General features: G+C 34.0%; 1 protein-coding gene across 8 annotated transcripts; it reads left to right on the forward strand.

The window, feature by feature from the left end:
• The first annotated feature begins 1367 nt into the window (after positions 1 to 1367).
• LOC111285817 (E3 SUMO-protein ligase SIZ1-like) lies at positions 1368 to 12663 on the forward strand. 8 transcript variants are annotated; one of them, XR_016342769.1, is made up of 18 exons: positions 1368 to 1542; positions 1699 to 1736; positions 2444 to 2524; positions 3105 to 3147; positions 3801 to 3873; positions 4134 to 4296; positions 5262 to 5392; positions 6402 to 6470; positions 6621 to 6708; positions 6799 to 6874; positions 7138 to 7211; positions 7442 to 7549; positions 8796 to 8957; positions 9782 to 9886; positions 9965 to 10045; positions 10120 to 11329; positions 11986 to 12355; positions 12441 to 12663. XR_016342769.1 is itself a non-coding variant. In XM_022875426.2 (17 exons), the coding sequence occupies exons 2-17, from the start codon at positions 1713 to 1715 to the stop codon at positions 12123 to 12125; spliced, it is 2628 nt and encodes an 875-aa protein (XP_022731161.1). In that variant the 5' UTR covers positions 1368 to 1542; positions 1699 to 1712; the 3' UTR covers positions 12126 to 12663. The 8 variants fall into 8 exon arrangements, 5 of the variants coding, with proteins under 5 accessions (XP_022731161.1, XP_022731160.1, XP_022731164.1 ...); XR_002689765.2 differs by having other exon boundaries at positions 1368 to 1470; XR_016342770.1 differs by having other exon boundaries at positions 1368 to 1470; positions 4138 to 4296.
• Positions 12664 to 12863: the final 200 nt, after the last annotated feature.

Consider the following 12863-nt stretch of genomic DNA (forward strand, 5'->3'; position numbering starts at 1 on the left):
CTTTTGGGCAATTGACTGTCTACTTGCGACAATCAATTATTTTAGTGTAGAATTTTTAAACAATAAAAAGACTTTCAATTATGATAATAGATTGTTTTTTATGAGATAATAGACTATTATACTTAATTTTATCATCGGTTTGTACTTAAACACATTTTTATTAGTAGTTTTAATGTTATCATTAAAGTACTAATTTCATAATTACTATTGTTTTCAATGTTTATATATACAAATAAAATGTGAAATTAAAAATAATAGTTGAAATTAAATTAATTACTGTAATAATGAGAATAAAATTATTGATAGAATATCTATTTAGTTATAAAAATAATAATTAATGTGAGATTAATTATTATAATGATGAAAGTAAAATTATTGATAAGATATACATTTAGATGTAAAAACAATTGTGACAATGAGATAAATTAAAACAAAAAAAAAATTATCATTAAGGATATTGATTAAAAATTACATGTAACAAAAATTTCAAAGTATTTAATATTAATAAAATAATAAATAATTAAAAACACTTAAATTATTTTTACATTAAATAATAATTTTGTTATTAAGTAATTTAAAAATTATTTATTGGCTTATTATATAATAAAATTTATTTATTAATTAAGTTATTATATAATAATAAATTTTAATTTTCTATTAAATTAAAAAAATCACAATAATTTTTAAATAAAAAATGAAATAAAAAACCTAAAAAATTGTTAAATTGAAGGAGAAAAAACCTACGATAATGATCTATTGGAGTCTTAAATTTCAATGAGCAATCAACAAATATTTCAACGTAACACAACCTCATTTTAATTTAAAAGCAACTATTTGCATAACTTTTCATTATAATTAAACTATGAAAAAGATTATCTCCTGCAAGTAGTTTATTGATGAATTGAGGATAAAAATATGGCATTTCAAATTATAAGGACCAAGCTAGTAAATGATCCAAAATTGAAACTTGATGCAAAATTGCAATTTAATCTTACAGTTACTATTATTTTATTTCAGACTGTACATGAAATCACGCAAAAAATTTCCAATCCGGGCAAAATCAACGGATAAAAACGCCATCTAATCAGTCCACCTGTCCACAATCAACCATCTCTCCACACTCTCGAATTTATGCTTATGTGGCAGAATCACAGCCAATTCATCTTTATTCAACGTACATACGCACGCACTCTAAACTGCCCTAATAACAATAAAATAAAAAATTAGTATAAAAGAAAAAAAAAAAAAAGCGGGCGTGACTTACAAAACGAACACGCAACTTCACCGAAATTAACCCGGACGTGTTCCCCGTCAAAAAACCGGATTTAATATTCGGTGATAAGTCCGGTCACTTTTTGTAAATTTTTGTGGGAGGATTGGTTTATTCCGGTGGTCTCTTTCCTTGGTCAAAAAGGGGCCAAAAAAAACAAAGATAAGTCGGCGTCTTCCATACACCAAACCCTGTTTCCGGTATTTCTCTTCCATTCATCAAATTTTCCTTTTCTCTTTTCCTTTCCCTTTTTGTTTGTATCCGGGAAACTCGTAAGTTCCTTTAATTGGATTACCTGTTTCTTTGAAGATTGATTGATTGATTGATTCAATTTCATATTCGCCTTTTATTTTGGTTATTTTTCATTGGATCGATTTGTAATTTCTGAGTGATTAAGTTTTTGATTATTGGTTTTTGCTTGGCTACAGATTGTAAACTGAACATGGATTTGGTGGCCAGTTGCAAGGTATTTTACTTTTATTTTTTATAAAATAATTAGCTTTATTTGATTTTTTTTCCTATTTTAAGTCGCCCCTGTATTTTTTTTTTTTTTTTGCTTCTTCAGAAAACGGTATGTATATGCAATGATATAAGACTTAACTATTGAATATTGTTTGAGAATAGATCTTTTATATCCCTTTTTTTTAATCAAATTCAATGAACTAGGTTAACAATTTTCCGTGATCCTACTTTTGTTTTTGCAAAGTAATTTAACTGTTGGATAGCGGGTAATCCATTATATAAGGGGTATTGAGTGCTGAACTTAATTCAATAATTGGGTTGTCCTCTTGTTCCAGCATAAGGTATAGCTGAAATCGCTTTGTGAATCGAGCAGGTTTAAGTTTGGGAGTAAGCTTACTATGGATGCTTTTGTTGGTTTTAGATTTTTTAATTGGTGGAATTAGTATTAGCCATGAACAAAGGGCTTTTTGATAGTGCTTAGTGTCTCTATCTTTATTTTATACAGCCACTTAAATCACAGCATTTTTATATTTATAATTGTAGTATTTTCTTTATCAGAGTATCAGACCAACCTTTTAAGCTGTATTTTAGTAGATAAAGTGGTATGTTTTAAGTTGTTTCTTGTTATGATTGATGTTAATAAGTTGATGCTTTTTTTTTTCCTCAATTTGTTTGTTGAGAGTTTATTCAAATATGATATTGCTGTTGTAGGATAAATTGGCGTATTTTCGAATAAAAGAACTCAAGGATGTTCTCACTCAATTGGGCCTTTCAAAGCAGGGGAGGAAGCAGGTTAGGGGCTTGAGATAATGCCCTGTATTTTACTTAGTTTCATTCTTTTGTATGTATATTAGGGGGATGTCTTTGTTGAGTCTTAACTTCATAGTGGTTGTGATAGTCTTTGTTCTTATTATCCTGAATAGTCTTTGTTGTTATTATCCTGAATTTATGGTTCCCTCTTTTTTTGCTTTTTGTATATTTTCTCTGGATAAAGCCAGTACTATCTTAATTCTTAGTGGTGTTTGACAAGCTCACATTATTTGACTGCAAAAGGAATTGGTGGTAGGTGGAATTTTTACTCTTTCTCATTTATACTTTGTGCTTTTGTGTGTGTCTGTGTGTGTGTGTTTGTTTCTTCATTTTAGTTTTTTGAGCATGCGAAGGTGAAAAATAAATTTTGACCCACTAGACTGCAAGGTGGTTGTAACTGTGCTATTTTGCTCCTAATCACTTACACATTTAGCAAATTAACAGCTTTCAAATTTTGGGGGCTGTGATAATTGTTTTTCTGTCAATTATCTGCATTTTAATTATAACTTGCATCTTCATGATGTAGAATTATGTTTGACCTTTCTGTAAATTTCATTTGTAGGACCTTGTTGAGAGGATATTATTTGCTCTCTCTGATGAACAAGGTAAAATATTTCTTCCCAGCCTCTCTCACTCTCTCTCTCTCTTGTTTGAATGGACAACACATAAGCATCATGGTCATTAATGGGTTATTATAATCTTTTAAATATTTATTCTTTCTGGCGTTACCCTGCAAGCCTGAGATATAGGTTGTTAGAGTGCTTGTGCCTGCAACACACTCACTGTTATATTGCTGGATATGAAATAATAATGTATATTGTTAGAATGTTGTGAAGTGTTTCCTAGCTCTTACTAGGTTTATATCAGTCAATTTTTTTTTTTTTTTTGAGTGGGGAGGTGACCAAAGAAAGAAATTTTGCAACTGTTTTCCTGCCTAATTTTGCTTTAGGTTTTCTGGATTGTAAAGATTATAGTATTTATATTTATCCATTAATTTTATTATAATTTGTTGATGCTTCCAGTGGCTGTCTGTAATTTGTTTTCTTAACGAGTGCAGTGTTTTGGTGGGGAAAGGGAGGGAAGGGTTTGCATATGAGTATGCTTGTCAGTAGAATTTTACTATTTCCTGAATTTTTAGTGTCATTAGATTCTAGATAGTTTAAATTTGGCTCTTAAAGCTGTTAAATCTGTTTAATCTGTTCAAAAACTACTTATTTTAGCCTTTATGATAAGGTTGGATTTACTTGTTCTTTCCCAGTTGCAAGGATGTGGGCAAAGAGGACTCCTGTGGGAAAGGAAGATGTGGCGAAACTTGTCGATGACATATACAGGTTTGCTTTTACACTTACGATTTATTCCTATTCAGATTTAGATGGCAACTTTACAGTGGGATCAGTTGTTTCTTTTTTTTTTTTTTTTTTTTCCTGTGTACAAGATATAGTCTACCATTGAGATAAGAGGATGCTAGCCAATTGGATCTACCATATCTAATTACCCACTTAGGACTATTGTATGCTTTGTTATTTCCTCTCTGGAAAGAGAGAGAAAGAGTGTGTGTGTTTAATTGCTAAAGTGTATTTCTTGTCCTTAGGAAGATGCAGGTTTCTGGAGCCACTGAAGTGGCATCAAAGGGACAGGGTGTGTCAGACAGCAGTAATGTTCAAGTTAAAGCGGAAATAGATGATTCCTTTCAATCAGATACGAAAGTTCGTTGTCCCTGTGGAAGTTCATTGGAGACTGATAACATTATCAAGGTAATGATAATGACCTTATTGTTCTTTGCCCTCATTATTGTATGTTAATTGTAATGTGGTGTCACAAGCGTGCGATTGAAATGTTGGGTGGTTCTACCTTTTTATGATCAATGTCATATTGTTTATTTATGGCCCCTAGCCTCTTATAGCTAGCTTTGCATTTGCTTGATTTGAAATAATATATTATGCTCGAGTTTCATAGTACTTCTGCAATTTGCCAGTATCATCTTATGATTTAGATTTTTGCTAATTGCCTTGTACACTTTGATGCTAAGTTTTCATATTTCTATTTATGTCAGTAGTTTTTTTTTTTTTAATTTGTAATTCTTGAGGCTTTGAGGTCTTAATGAATCTGATAACTGTTTGACTGGTTTTGGGGGAACTGTCTTGTAAAAATTGTAGATAGATCTTAGGCTATAAAAAGATGAAAATCGATAGATCAGTTTGCATTGGTGGATTTGCTGGGAAACACTGACTTTGAATACGAGTGTATAGATTCAGGCACATTAGACTTTCTACTAGATTTTCTTCTTTACCTTTAGTTTTTGGATGGAACCATTCATTTCCCTAAGGTTGACATTGACCTCAAAGCTGAAGTAGACATTTTCCCAGTGGCCATCTGCAACAATAGGTATCTCGTGATGCAGCTTTCTATGTTTGTGTACTTTCATATGAATCTTGTCTTGATGGAATTGTATGAGTTATATTGTTTTTGATCCTCTTGTTTATTACCGCATTTTTGAGTGATTCTTGCTATAGTGATATCAAGGTGTCATATGTTATGATCAAAACATGTTATTTCTGTTCATAATTCTGATTCATATGTTATGTTCTTCTCCATTTTGAGAAGAGATACATGGATTCTTAAGACATCTGGTTTTTGTTATCCACTACAACATTGTCTTTTCTTCTACCTTAAATTGAATTGATGATGATTTTGCTTTCTGCCTTTGTTCTAACAACAGTGTGAGGATTCAGGATGCCATGTTTGGCAACATATTGGTTGTGTTATAATTCCAGAGAAGCCTGTGGAGGGAAATCCGCCAATTCCTGATTTGTTTTATTGTGAGATTTGTCGACTAAGCCGAGCCGATCCGTATGTCTCTCTCCTCGGTTTGTGTGTTTTTTGGTGTGCACATGATTACTTCAAATTGGCAGTCAAGCTATTTACTGGTTTATGGTTTGGTTATTTGCCGAAGTTTGATGTCATGATGTAGAAATATGTGAATACATTTATCATATTTCACATCTAATTGAATGTGTCCTACCTTTATAACTATGCGTATTGCAATATTAACGTGGTAGACATTTGTAGTGCTGTTTAGTTGAGTAAGGAGTCATTCCTGGTTGAACCTCTGTGATAGTCAGAATGTGTAATTAGGATGTAGGACTTGTAAATACAGACTTGGCTTTCATGCTGCCAGCTATGTAGGCAGAAGAAAGGAAAAAGAGAAGTGTGAGAAAAAGTAGGAAGTAGTTGTTTTTAGTGCACATGGCATAGAAAAAAATGTGAAACGATCAAATCAGTTTGAATGTGGAATCAAATCCTAATATTCCTTTGGGAAAAATGAGGGATATTTTCTTATTTGTATGATTTTTTATTATTTATTGTGTGGTTATGTACTCTTAACTCATTTAGTTTGTATCTAATATGTCGAGGACACCACTTTAGTCAGTGGCTTTATAATAAAGATTAGGGATTGTGGTGGGAGGTATATGAAAGAGCCTATGATCCTTTCCTATTAGCAATTCTTTTAAGATCAAAATACTGTTACTTATAGCTATAGGGTGTTTGAAAAGTTAATGCTAAATCAGCTCTACTACAGAAGAAACCTACCTGTAGAAACATACTATATATCTAGTTCTTTAATGTTCACTGCATCATGTATTTTTTTTCTACAGTGACCATTTCATCATAACTATATTCTGTATTTGCGTTGTACTTTGTATACATGTATGTATCTAGTATCCATCTGGATGCATCTAGAGTATCTTTGCTGGACATAACATTAATGGGTTTGAAATTTGTTCACTCTGTTAGACCTTGATTTTAATTGGAAAATATATGTTACATTCTTTTAATTCATTATGTGGTTCGGATGCAGTTTTTGGCTTAGTATTGCGCACCCTTTAAATCCAGTGAAGTTGGCTGTTACAAATGTCCCAACTGATGGGTGAGTGCAGTAGATGAGAAATAATGAAGCTCTTTCTTTTTTCCCATGAACTTCCAGGTCATTTAGGTGTAAATGTCATTTGTCTTTATGCGTTGTGACTGTTCTCATATTTGTTTGTTAGTTTAATAATTCAGATCCACCATTTTACAGTACAAGTCAAATGCAAAGCGTGGAGAAAACGTTCCAAATCACCAGAGCAGAAAGTGACATGCTAACAAAGCAAGAGCGTGACGTCCAGGTTGGCTACTGTACAAAAAATGTGTATAGTTTGATGATATTGTATTTAGTTATCTATTTTGATGATTTTGTTTTTCATCTTGTCCAATAGGCATGGTGCATGCTTCTGAATGACAAAGTTCCATTCAGGATGCAGTGGCCTCAATATGCAGATTTGCAGGTCAATGGTATGGTTATTAATATTTTGCTTGGACTACTTAGCAGTTGGCAGCGCCTTTTACAGCTTATTTGCTTCGCTACTGCTTATTGAATTTATCATTGAAAAGAAAGGACAAAAAAAAAAGCATGCTTAGCATGTTTGCCTTCTATTTTTCGTAATTGCAACATTGTTGTTTTCCATCTTGACATTGAATATTTTCTATGCACATTTCCATTTCAATTTTGATCAGTAATCATTTTTTGGGAAAACAACTGACAGTTTTTTAAGCAGGTGTACCTGTTCGTGCAATTAATAGACCTGGCTCACAATTGCTCGGGGCTAATGGCCGTGATGATGGTCCAATTGTGAGTTTTTTTCCTTCTATAAAAGAGATTAATTTTGCTTTTGTTCTTGATATATATGTAATCATATTCTCCATAGAATTTACCTTTACATGAGTACGCATGCGATTGGAATGGGTGGGGAAGCCAGCAGGCAGGTTATTGCATGTGCTTTATAATCCTGTTAATATGTTTTACCTATTAAGAAACATCCATTATCTCAACACTTGTTTCATTGTCTGTTCTATTGTCAGATAACTCAATTTACTAAAGATGGAATTAATAAGATAACTTTGACTGGATGTGATGCTCGCATATTCTGTTTTGGAGTTAGAATTGTTAAACGGCGAACGCTTCAACAGGTATGTTAACAACTTCAAAATATATATTTTGAGATTTACCATGGATTTTTCATTCTCTGGAATTACTATATGGATTGCATTGCTGCTTGTTTGGCTTTTGAAGCAAAAAATGATAATGCTCCCTTTTGCAAAGTAAAGAAGCTTTACATGTAAGAATTTCTATTCAATGCCTGCATGTTCTGTCATCAATTTTGTCAGAATTGATTAGTTTGATAACTAAGCAGACTAGAACATAAATAATTTTAGTGGTCATATTTGGCCGTTTTGTTTTCATTTCACTGCATTTTAGTTAAATCACTACATATTAGACACTTGACCACTTAGGCTCCATTTGATAAATGCTTTTGCTTTTTTTTTTTTTTAAGGAAATGAATGAAAAGGATACAAAAAAAAAAAAAATTTAATAGAAAACTAAAAACAAATAGGAAAAAAATAAAGTGTTTACCAATTGGAGCCTTAGTTATTTCTTGCAATTTTGGTGAGGTCAGTGGTGCCTATGTCAATGCAACATTGACATGGGTATGGGATCCAAGTCAGATTAGACTGGGGAAAATGCCACAAAATGGATTAAATCAGTGCCCTGAAGTAAAGCTTTATTTTCACCTTTCTCTCCCTTTTCCCTTCTTTAATTGCTTTAAAAATCTTCATACCACGCAAATTAACAAGAATGAAGAACAAAAAGAGAATGGGGCTTTATCATGGGAAACTCATGATTATGAAGATTGACTGATGGAAGAGGCTGGAGCTGGAAAAAAATGGAGAGGTTACAATAGAGGAAGAGGGAAATATGTCATATTTGGGGCTTTCATATTTTATGATTTGGTTTTAAACTGTCATGTAAAGGGCGCCATTCTTCACATTATTAATATGGTCAACTTATTTATATTTGGGTTTTGCTTTGGCCCATTTTTTTTACATGCTGTTGGTTTGTCTAATCTGGGCCCATTTCAATAGCTGAGAATGAAAAGATAAATGAGATTTTGGCCTGAAATAATTAAATGTTTTTAGCTGGAAATGAGGTTGGCTTGCTTTTATGATTGTGGTTTGGTTTCAAGCCCCAAAACCAGTAATATCAGGTTTTAACTTCAGATAAAGATAGTTGAACTACTAACATTAATGTTAAGTATCTTAGTACTATAATTTGAACAACATATCCCTGCATGTCTGTGCAACTGAAACTCACCTTCCTATATCCCTATTTTTGTCATCCTTTATGATCATTTTATATTCTTGTGGCCTGGCCTAGATACTCAACATGATTCCCAAGGAGACTGATGGTGAATGTTTTGAAGATGCTCTTGCTCGGGTATGTCGTTGTGTTGGTGGTGGAACTGCAACAGACAATGGTGATAGTGACAGTGATCTAGAAGTTGTCGCAGAATTTTTTAGTGTCAACCTGCGCTGCCCTGTGAGTTATATAGTTTGCTAGCAATCTCTTGCCTATAAATTTCTGCCACCGTGCACCATTTTTATGCTAAGAATATTACACATCTATTTGATTGGGCTTCATTTTTCAAGTATTTAATTAGTTTATCTTGTAAAGCGTGCTAGAAGAGATGGTTATTGTGCCTTGCAAAATTAGTGGATCAAATGCTTTTAAGTATCACTTACCTACCAGCATGGTCACTATTAATTGTCTATAGGGGAAGCGTCTAAGTTTGTAACCGTGTCTTTGATTTGTAGTATTATTGTTGGCTGAGGCTATGATGCATCGTTATAAAGGTGCTTAATGTAAAAAAAATGCACTTCATCCTATATCGAGGTGCTTATGCTATTTATCATATTTCCTGCTGTAAAGCTGCATTGTGTTCCCTTTCTACTGTTGGAGCCCATACTATAATAGGTTTATTTTGTCAAAGTTTATGGTGTTATTAGTCTACATGGACAATATCTGCAGTCATGCACTAGTGCTTTGTTCCTAAAAAACTGGAACTTTATCTTATCTCCATTTGGGTTCATCTATTTGTGTGCTTATCCTATGACCTACTTATTTAATATTCTATCTGTTTTTGCTTTCTATTGTGTGTTTATATATGGCTGTCTGTAGAATATACAATTTATTCTAAGCTGAATGCCAGAGTCGTGTAAGAGGGGATGATTCTTCTACTTTTCCTTTTTCTTCTATAAATGTTCGGTGCTAATGGGATTTGAATGCTCTATTTCATTACTGCACCCTTCTTTGAAGTTGCTCTAATTATTTCTAACGTTCATTTATGTGTTTACCCATGACAGATGAGTGGTTCAAGAATGAAGGTAGCTGGAAGGTTTAAAACCTGTGTTCACATGGGTTGTTTTGATCTTGAAGTTTTTGTGGAGCTGAACCAACGTTCTAGGAAGGCAAGCAACTATAATAACTTGTTTATTTTCATTTGTAAATCTTTCAGGGTTTTGACAAGCATTTGTATGCAATTGCAGTGGCAGTGCCCAATTTGTCTGAAGAATTATGCATTGGAGGATGTTATAATTGATCCATATTTTAATCGCATCACATCCAAGGTGGGTGCCTGCAGTTCTCCTGTATTTTTCTACATGATGTCAATGTGTGATAATGATGATTAACTGTGGTACAGATGAGAAATTGTGGAGAAGATATTACGGAGATTGAGGTCAAGCCTGATGGTTCTTGGCGTGCAAAGGCTAAAAGTGAAAATGAGCATAGAGAACTTGGTGATCTTGCACAATGGCACTTTCCTGATGGTACCCTATGTGGATCTGGTAGTGCAAAGGCTAACCCAAGAGCTGAAACATCAAAGCAGATCAAAATGGAAGGTACTTCAGAAGGTTATACAGGTTTGAAACTTGGAATCAGGAAGAATAGCAATGGGTGCTGGGAGGTTAGCAAGCCTGAAGATATGAACACCTCTTCTGGTAGTAGATTACCACAAGAAAGGTTTGAACATCATGAGCAAAAAATTATCCCAATGAGCAGCAGTGCTACTGGAAGTGGTAAGGATGGTGAGGATCCCAGTGTAAATCAGGATGGTATTGGAACTTATGACTTTACAAGCAGTGGGGTAGAACTTGAATCAATACCTCTTAACATAGATTCTGCATATGATTTTCCTGACCGAAATCCGTCTGCACCAGCTGGAAATGCAGAAGTTATTGTTCTTTGTGATTCAGATGAAGAGAATGAAATATTGATACCTTCTGCAACTGCCTATGAGGATAATCACAACGATGCTGGTGGACTTAATTTTCCAGTTGCTCCTACTGGAATTTCTCTTCCATATTCTGAAGATCCATCTCTTGGGCCTGCTGGTCATTTTGGTCTTTTTCCTCATGAATTTGACATGCCTCTGTGGCCGTTACCTCCGGAAACCCAAGAAGGCCCTGGGTTTCAACTATTTGGTACAGATACAGATGTCACAGATGCCTTAGTTGATCTGGGGCGTAATTCTCTCAATTGCCCTTCATCAATGAATGGATATACATTGGATCCTGAGACAACAATGGAATCTGCAACTCTAGTCCCTGGTTCTTCCATTGGTCAGACTGATATGGATATAAATGATGGCTTGGTTGACAATACCTTGTTTGGTGGAGAAGATCCCTCTCTCAAGATATTTCTTCCAACACGTCCTTCAGGTGTATCAGTGCAGTCTGATCTGAGAGATCAAGCTGATGTATCGAATGGCATCCGTACTGATGATTGGATTTCACTTAGGCTTGGAGGTGGTGCAAGTGGTGGTCATGGGGACTCAGCAACTGTGAATGGATTGAATTCAAGGCAGCAGATGCCTTCCAGAGATTGTACTGTGAATTCTTTGGCCGACACTGGTTAGTTTCCTTGTTCTTTTGAAGAGCTATACTGCTGTAGCTTATGTTTAAAATTTACCGTATCACAGCCATCAAATAGCGAAGGCTTCAAGCTGGTTACATGCAAGCATGTGTGATTCTTGGACAGTGCTGGTATATATGTTTGAATTTGATTAGTAGGGATATGTTCTAGCGTTGTTTAACTATTTAATTGCCAATCCTTTTTGGCTACACATTTTTTAGGCTAGGTTTTCTTTTATATGCGTTTTGCACATGATTTGTCTTGCAACTTGCAAATGAGTATTATTAGCAATTTTAAACTTGAACTTATTTATATTTGGATTCAAATAAAACCTTTTTCATTCTTATTAATTGAAGTGCAATTAACGATATTTTTCTTGCTCAGGAATATTTGTTCTTGAATTCAATAAAAATGAAGGCATTTTTTATAAAAGAAATAAGTTTACATTGAGCAAAATTAATAAGTTTTATACTTTGTAAGTTAATTGATATCATGATGAATAATTTTCAAGATGGTATTGATGAGGAGTTTGTTTTACAAGATCTGCTTGTAAGTTTCAGGAATCATAATAGACTGCATTTGCATTGAACAGCTCTATCAGTTGATCCTTTTTTTTTATATATTTATTTTCGGGCACTGACTGTTCCTTCTGCAGCCTCTCTACTGCTTGGTATGAATGACAGTAGATCTGAGAAGTCAAGTAGGCAAGCATCAGAGAGCCCTTTCTTATTTCCTCGGCAAAAACGTTCTGTGAGACCAAGATTATATCTTTCTATTGACTCAGACTCGGAGTAATGGAACTTGTTTGCCTAAAGTTTCTTGCGCTCCTCCTGAATTTTTCGGGAATGCAAAGACATCTCATGCAGAAATTTGGTGATCACTCATGAAGAAAGTTGACTGGCATTTCAGTTAAACAAGACATGGAAAATTTCAGAAGAAAAGCCCAGCTGAAGGGAAAAAAAATGGCTACAAGGGAGCTGTGCTACGGTACTGAGCTGGCGACTGCAGAATCTTTTTGTTAAATGGTGAGCTCGAGGCCCTTATTGATGCTTACCGTTGTCTGCTGCACATTCAATGAAGCTCGACTTCTAATTCTATGCGTTGTAACAGGGTTGTTACAAGCAGTTTCACCCACGGTCAACACAGATCAGCAGGTCCTATTAAATTGTACAGTTAGTTGATTTAGTCTGAAAATTGGAGTGTTGATCCAATGGTTCAAAACCTTTGGTGCAATCCTCAAGTACACAGATCCACCATTTTGCCTCTTGTTTTAAGATGTTGAGTAAATTCACTCAAATTTCAGTTATTTATAGAGATATGGTATTTTATCAAATTGGTTCCTTTTGCCAGACAGATTTCCCTGCCGTTACTGGTATATGTTGCCACTTTCCGTGGTAACTACTTTACTTTTGAATGGCTGAATAGCTTTATTAAGTGCATGACCCTACAGACTAGAATTTTTTTTTTTTTTTTTTTATAATTTTAGTCTTTTAATCATGAACCATGAAATGGAATTTGTGGGACACTATCATC

Source organism: Durio zibethinus, chromosome 6, assembly GCF_047325235.1.
Source record: "Durio zibethinus cultivar Kanyao isolate XHJ-2024 chromosome 6, ASM4732523v1, whole genome shotgun sequence".
Taxonomy (NCBI): Eukaryota; Viridiplantae; Streptophyta; class Magnoliopsida; order Malvales; family Malvaceae; genus Durio; species Durio zibethinus.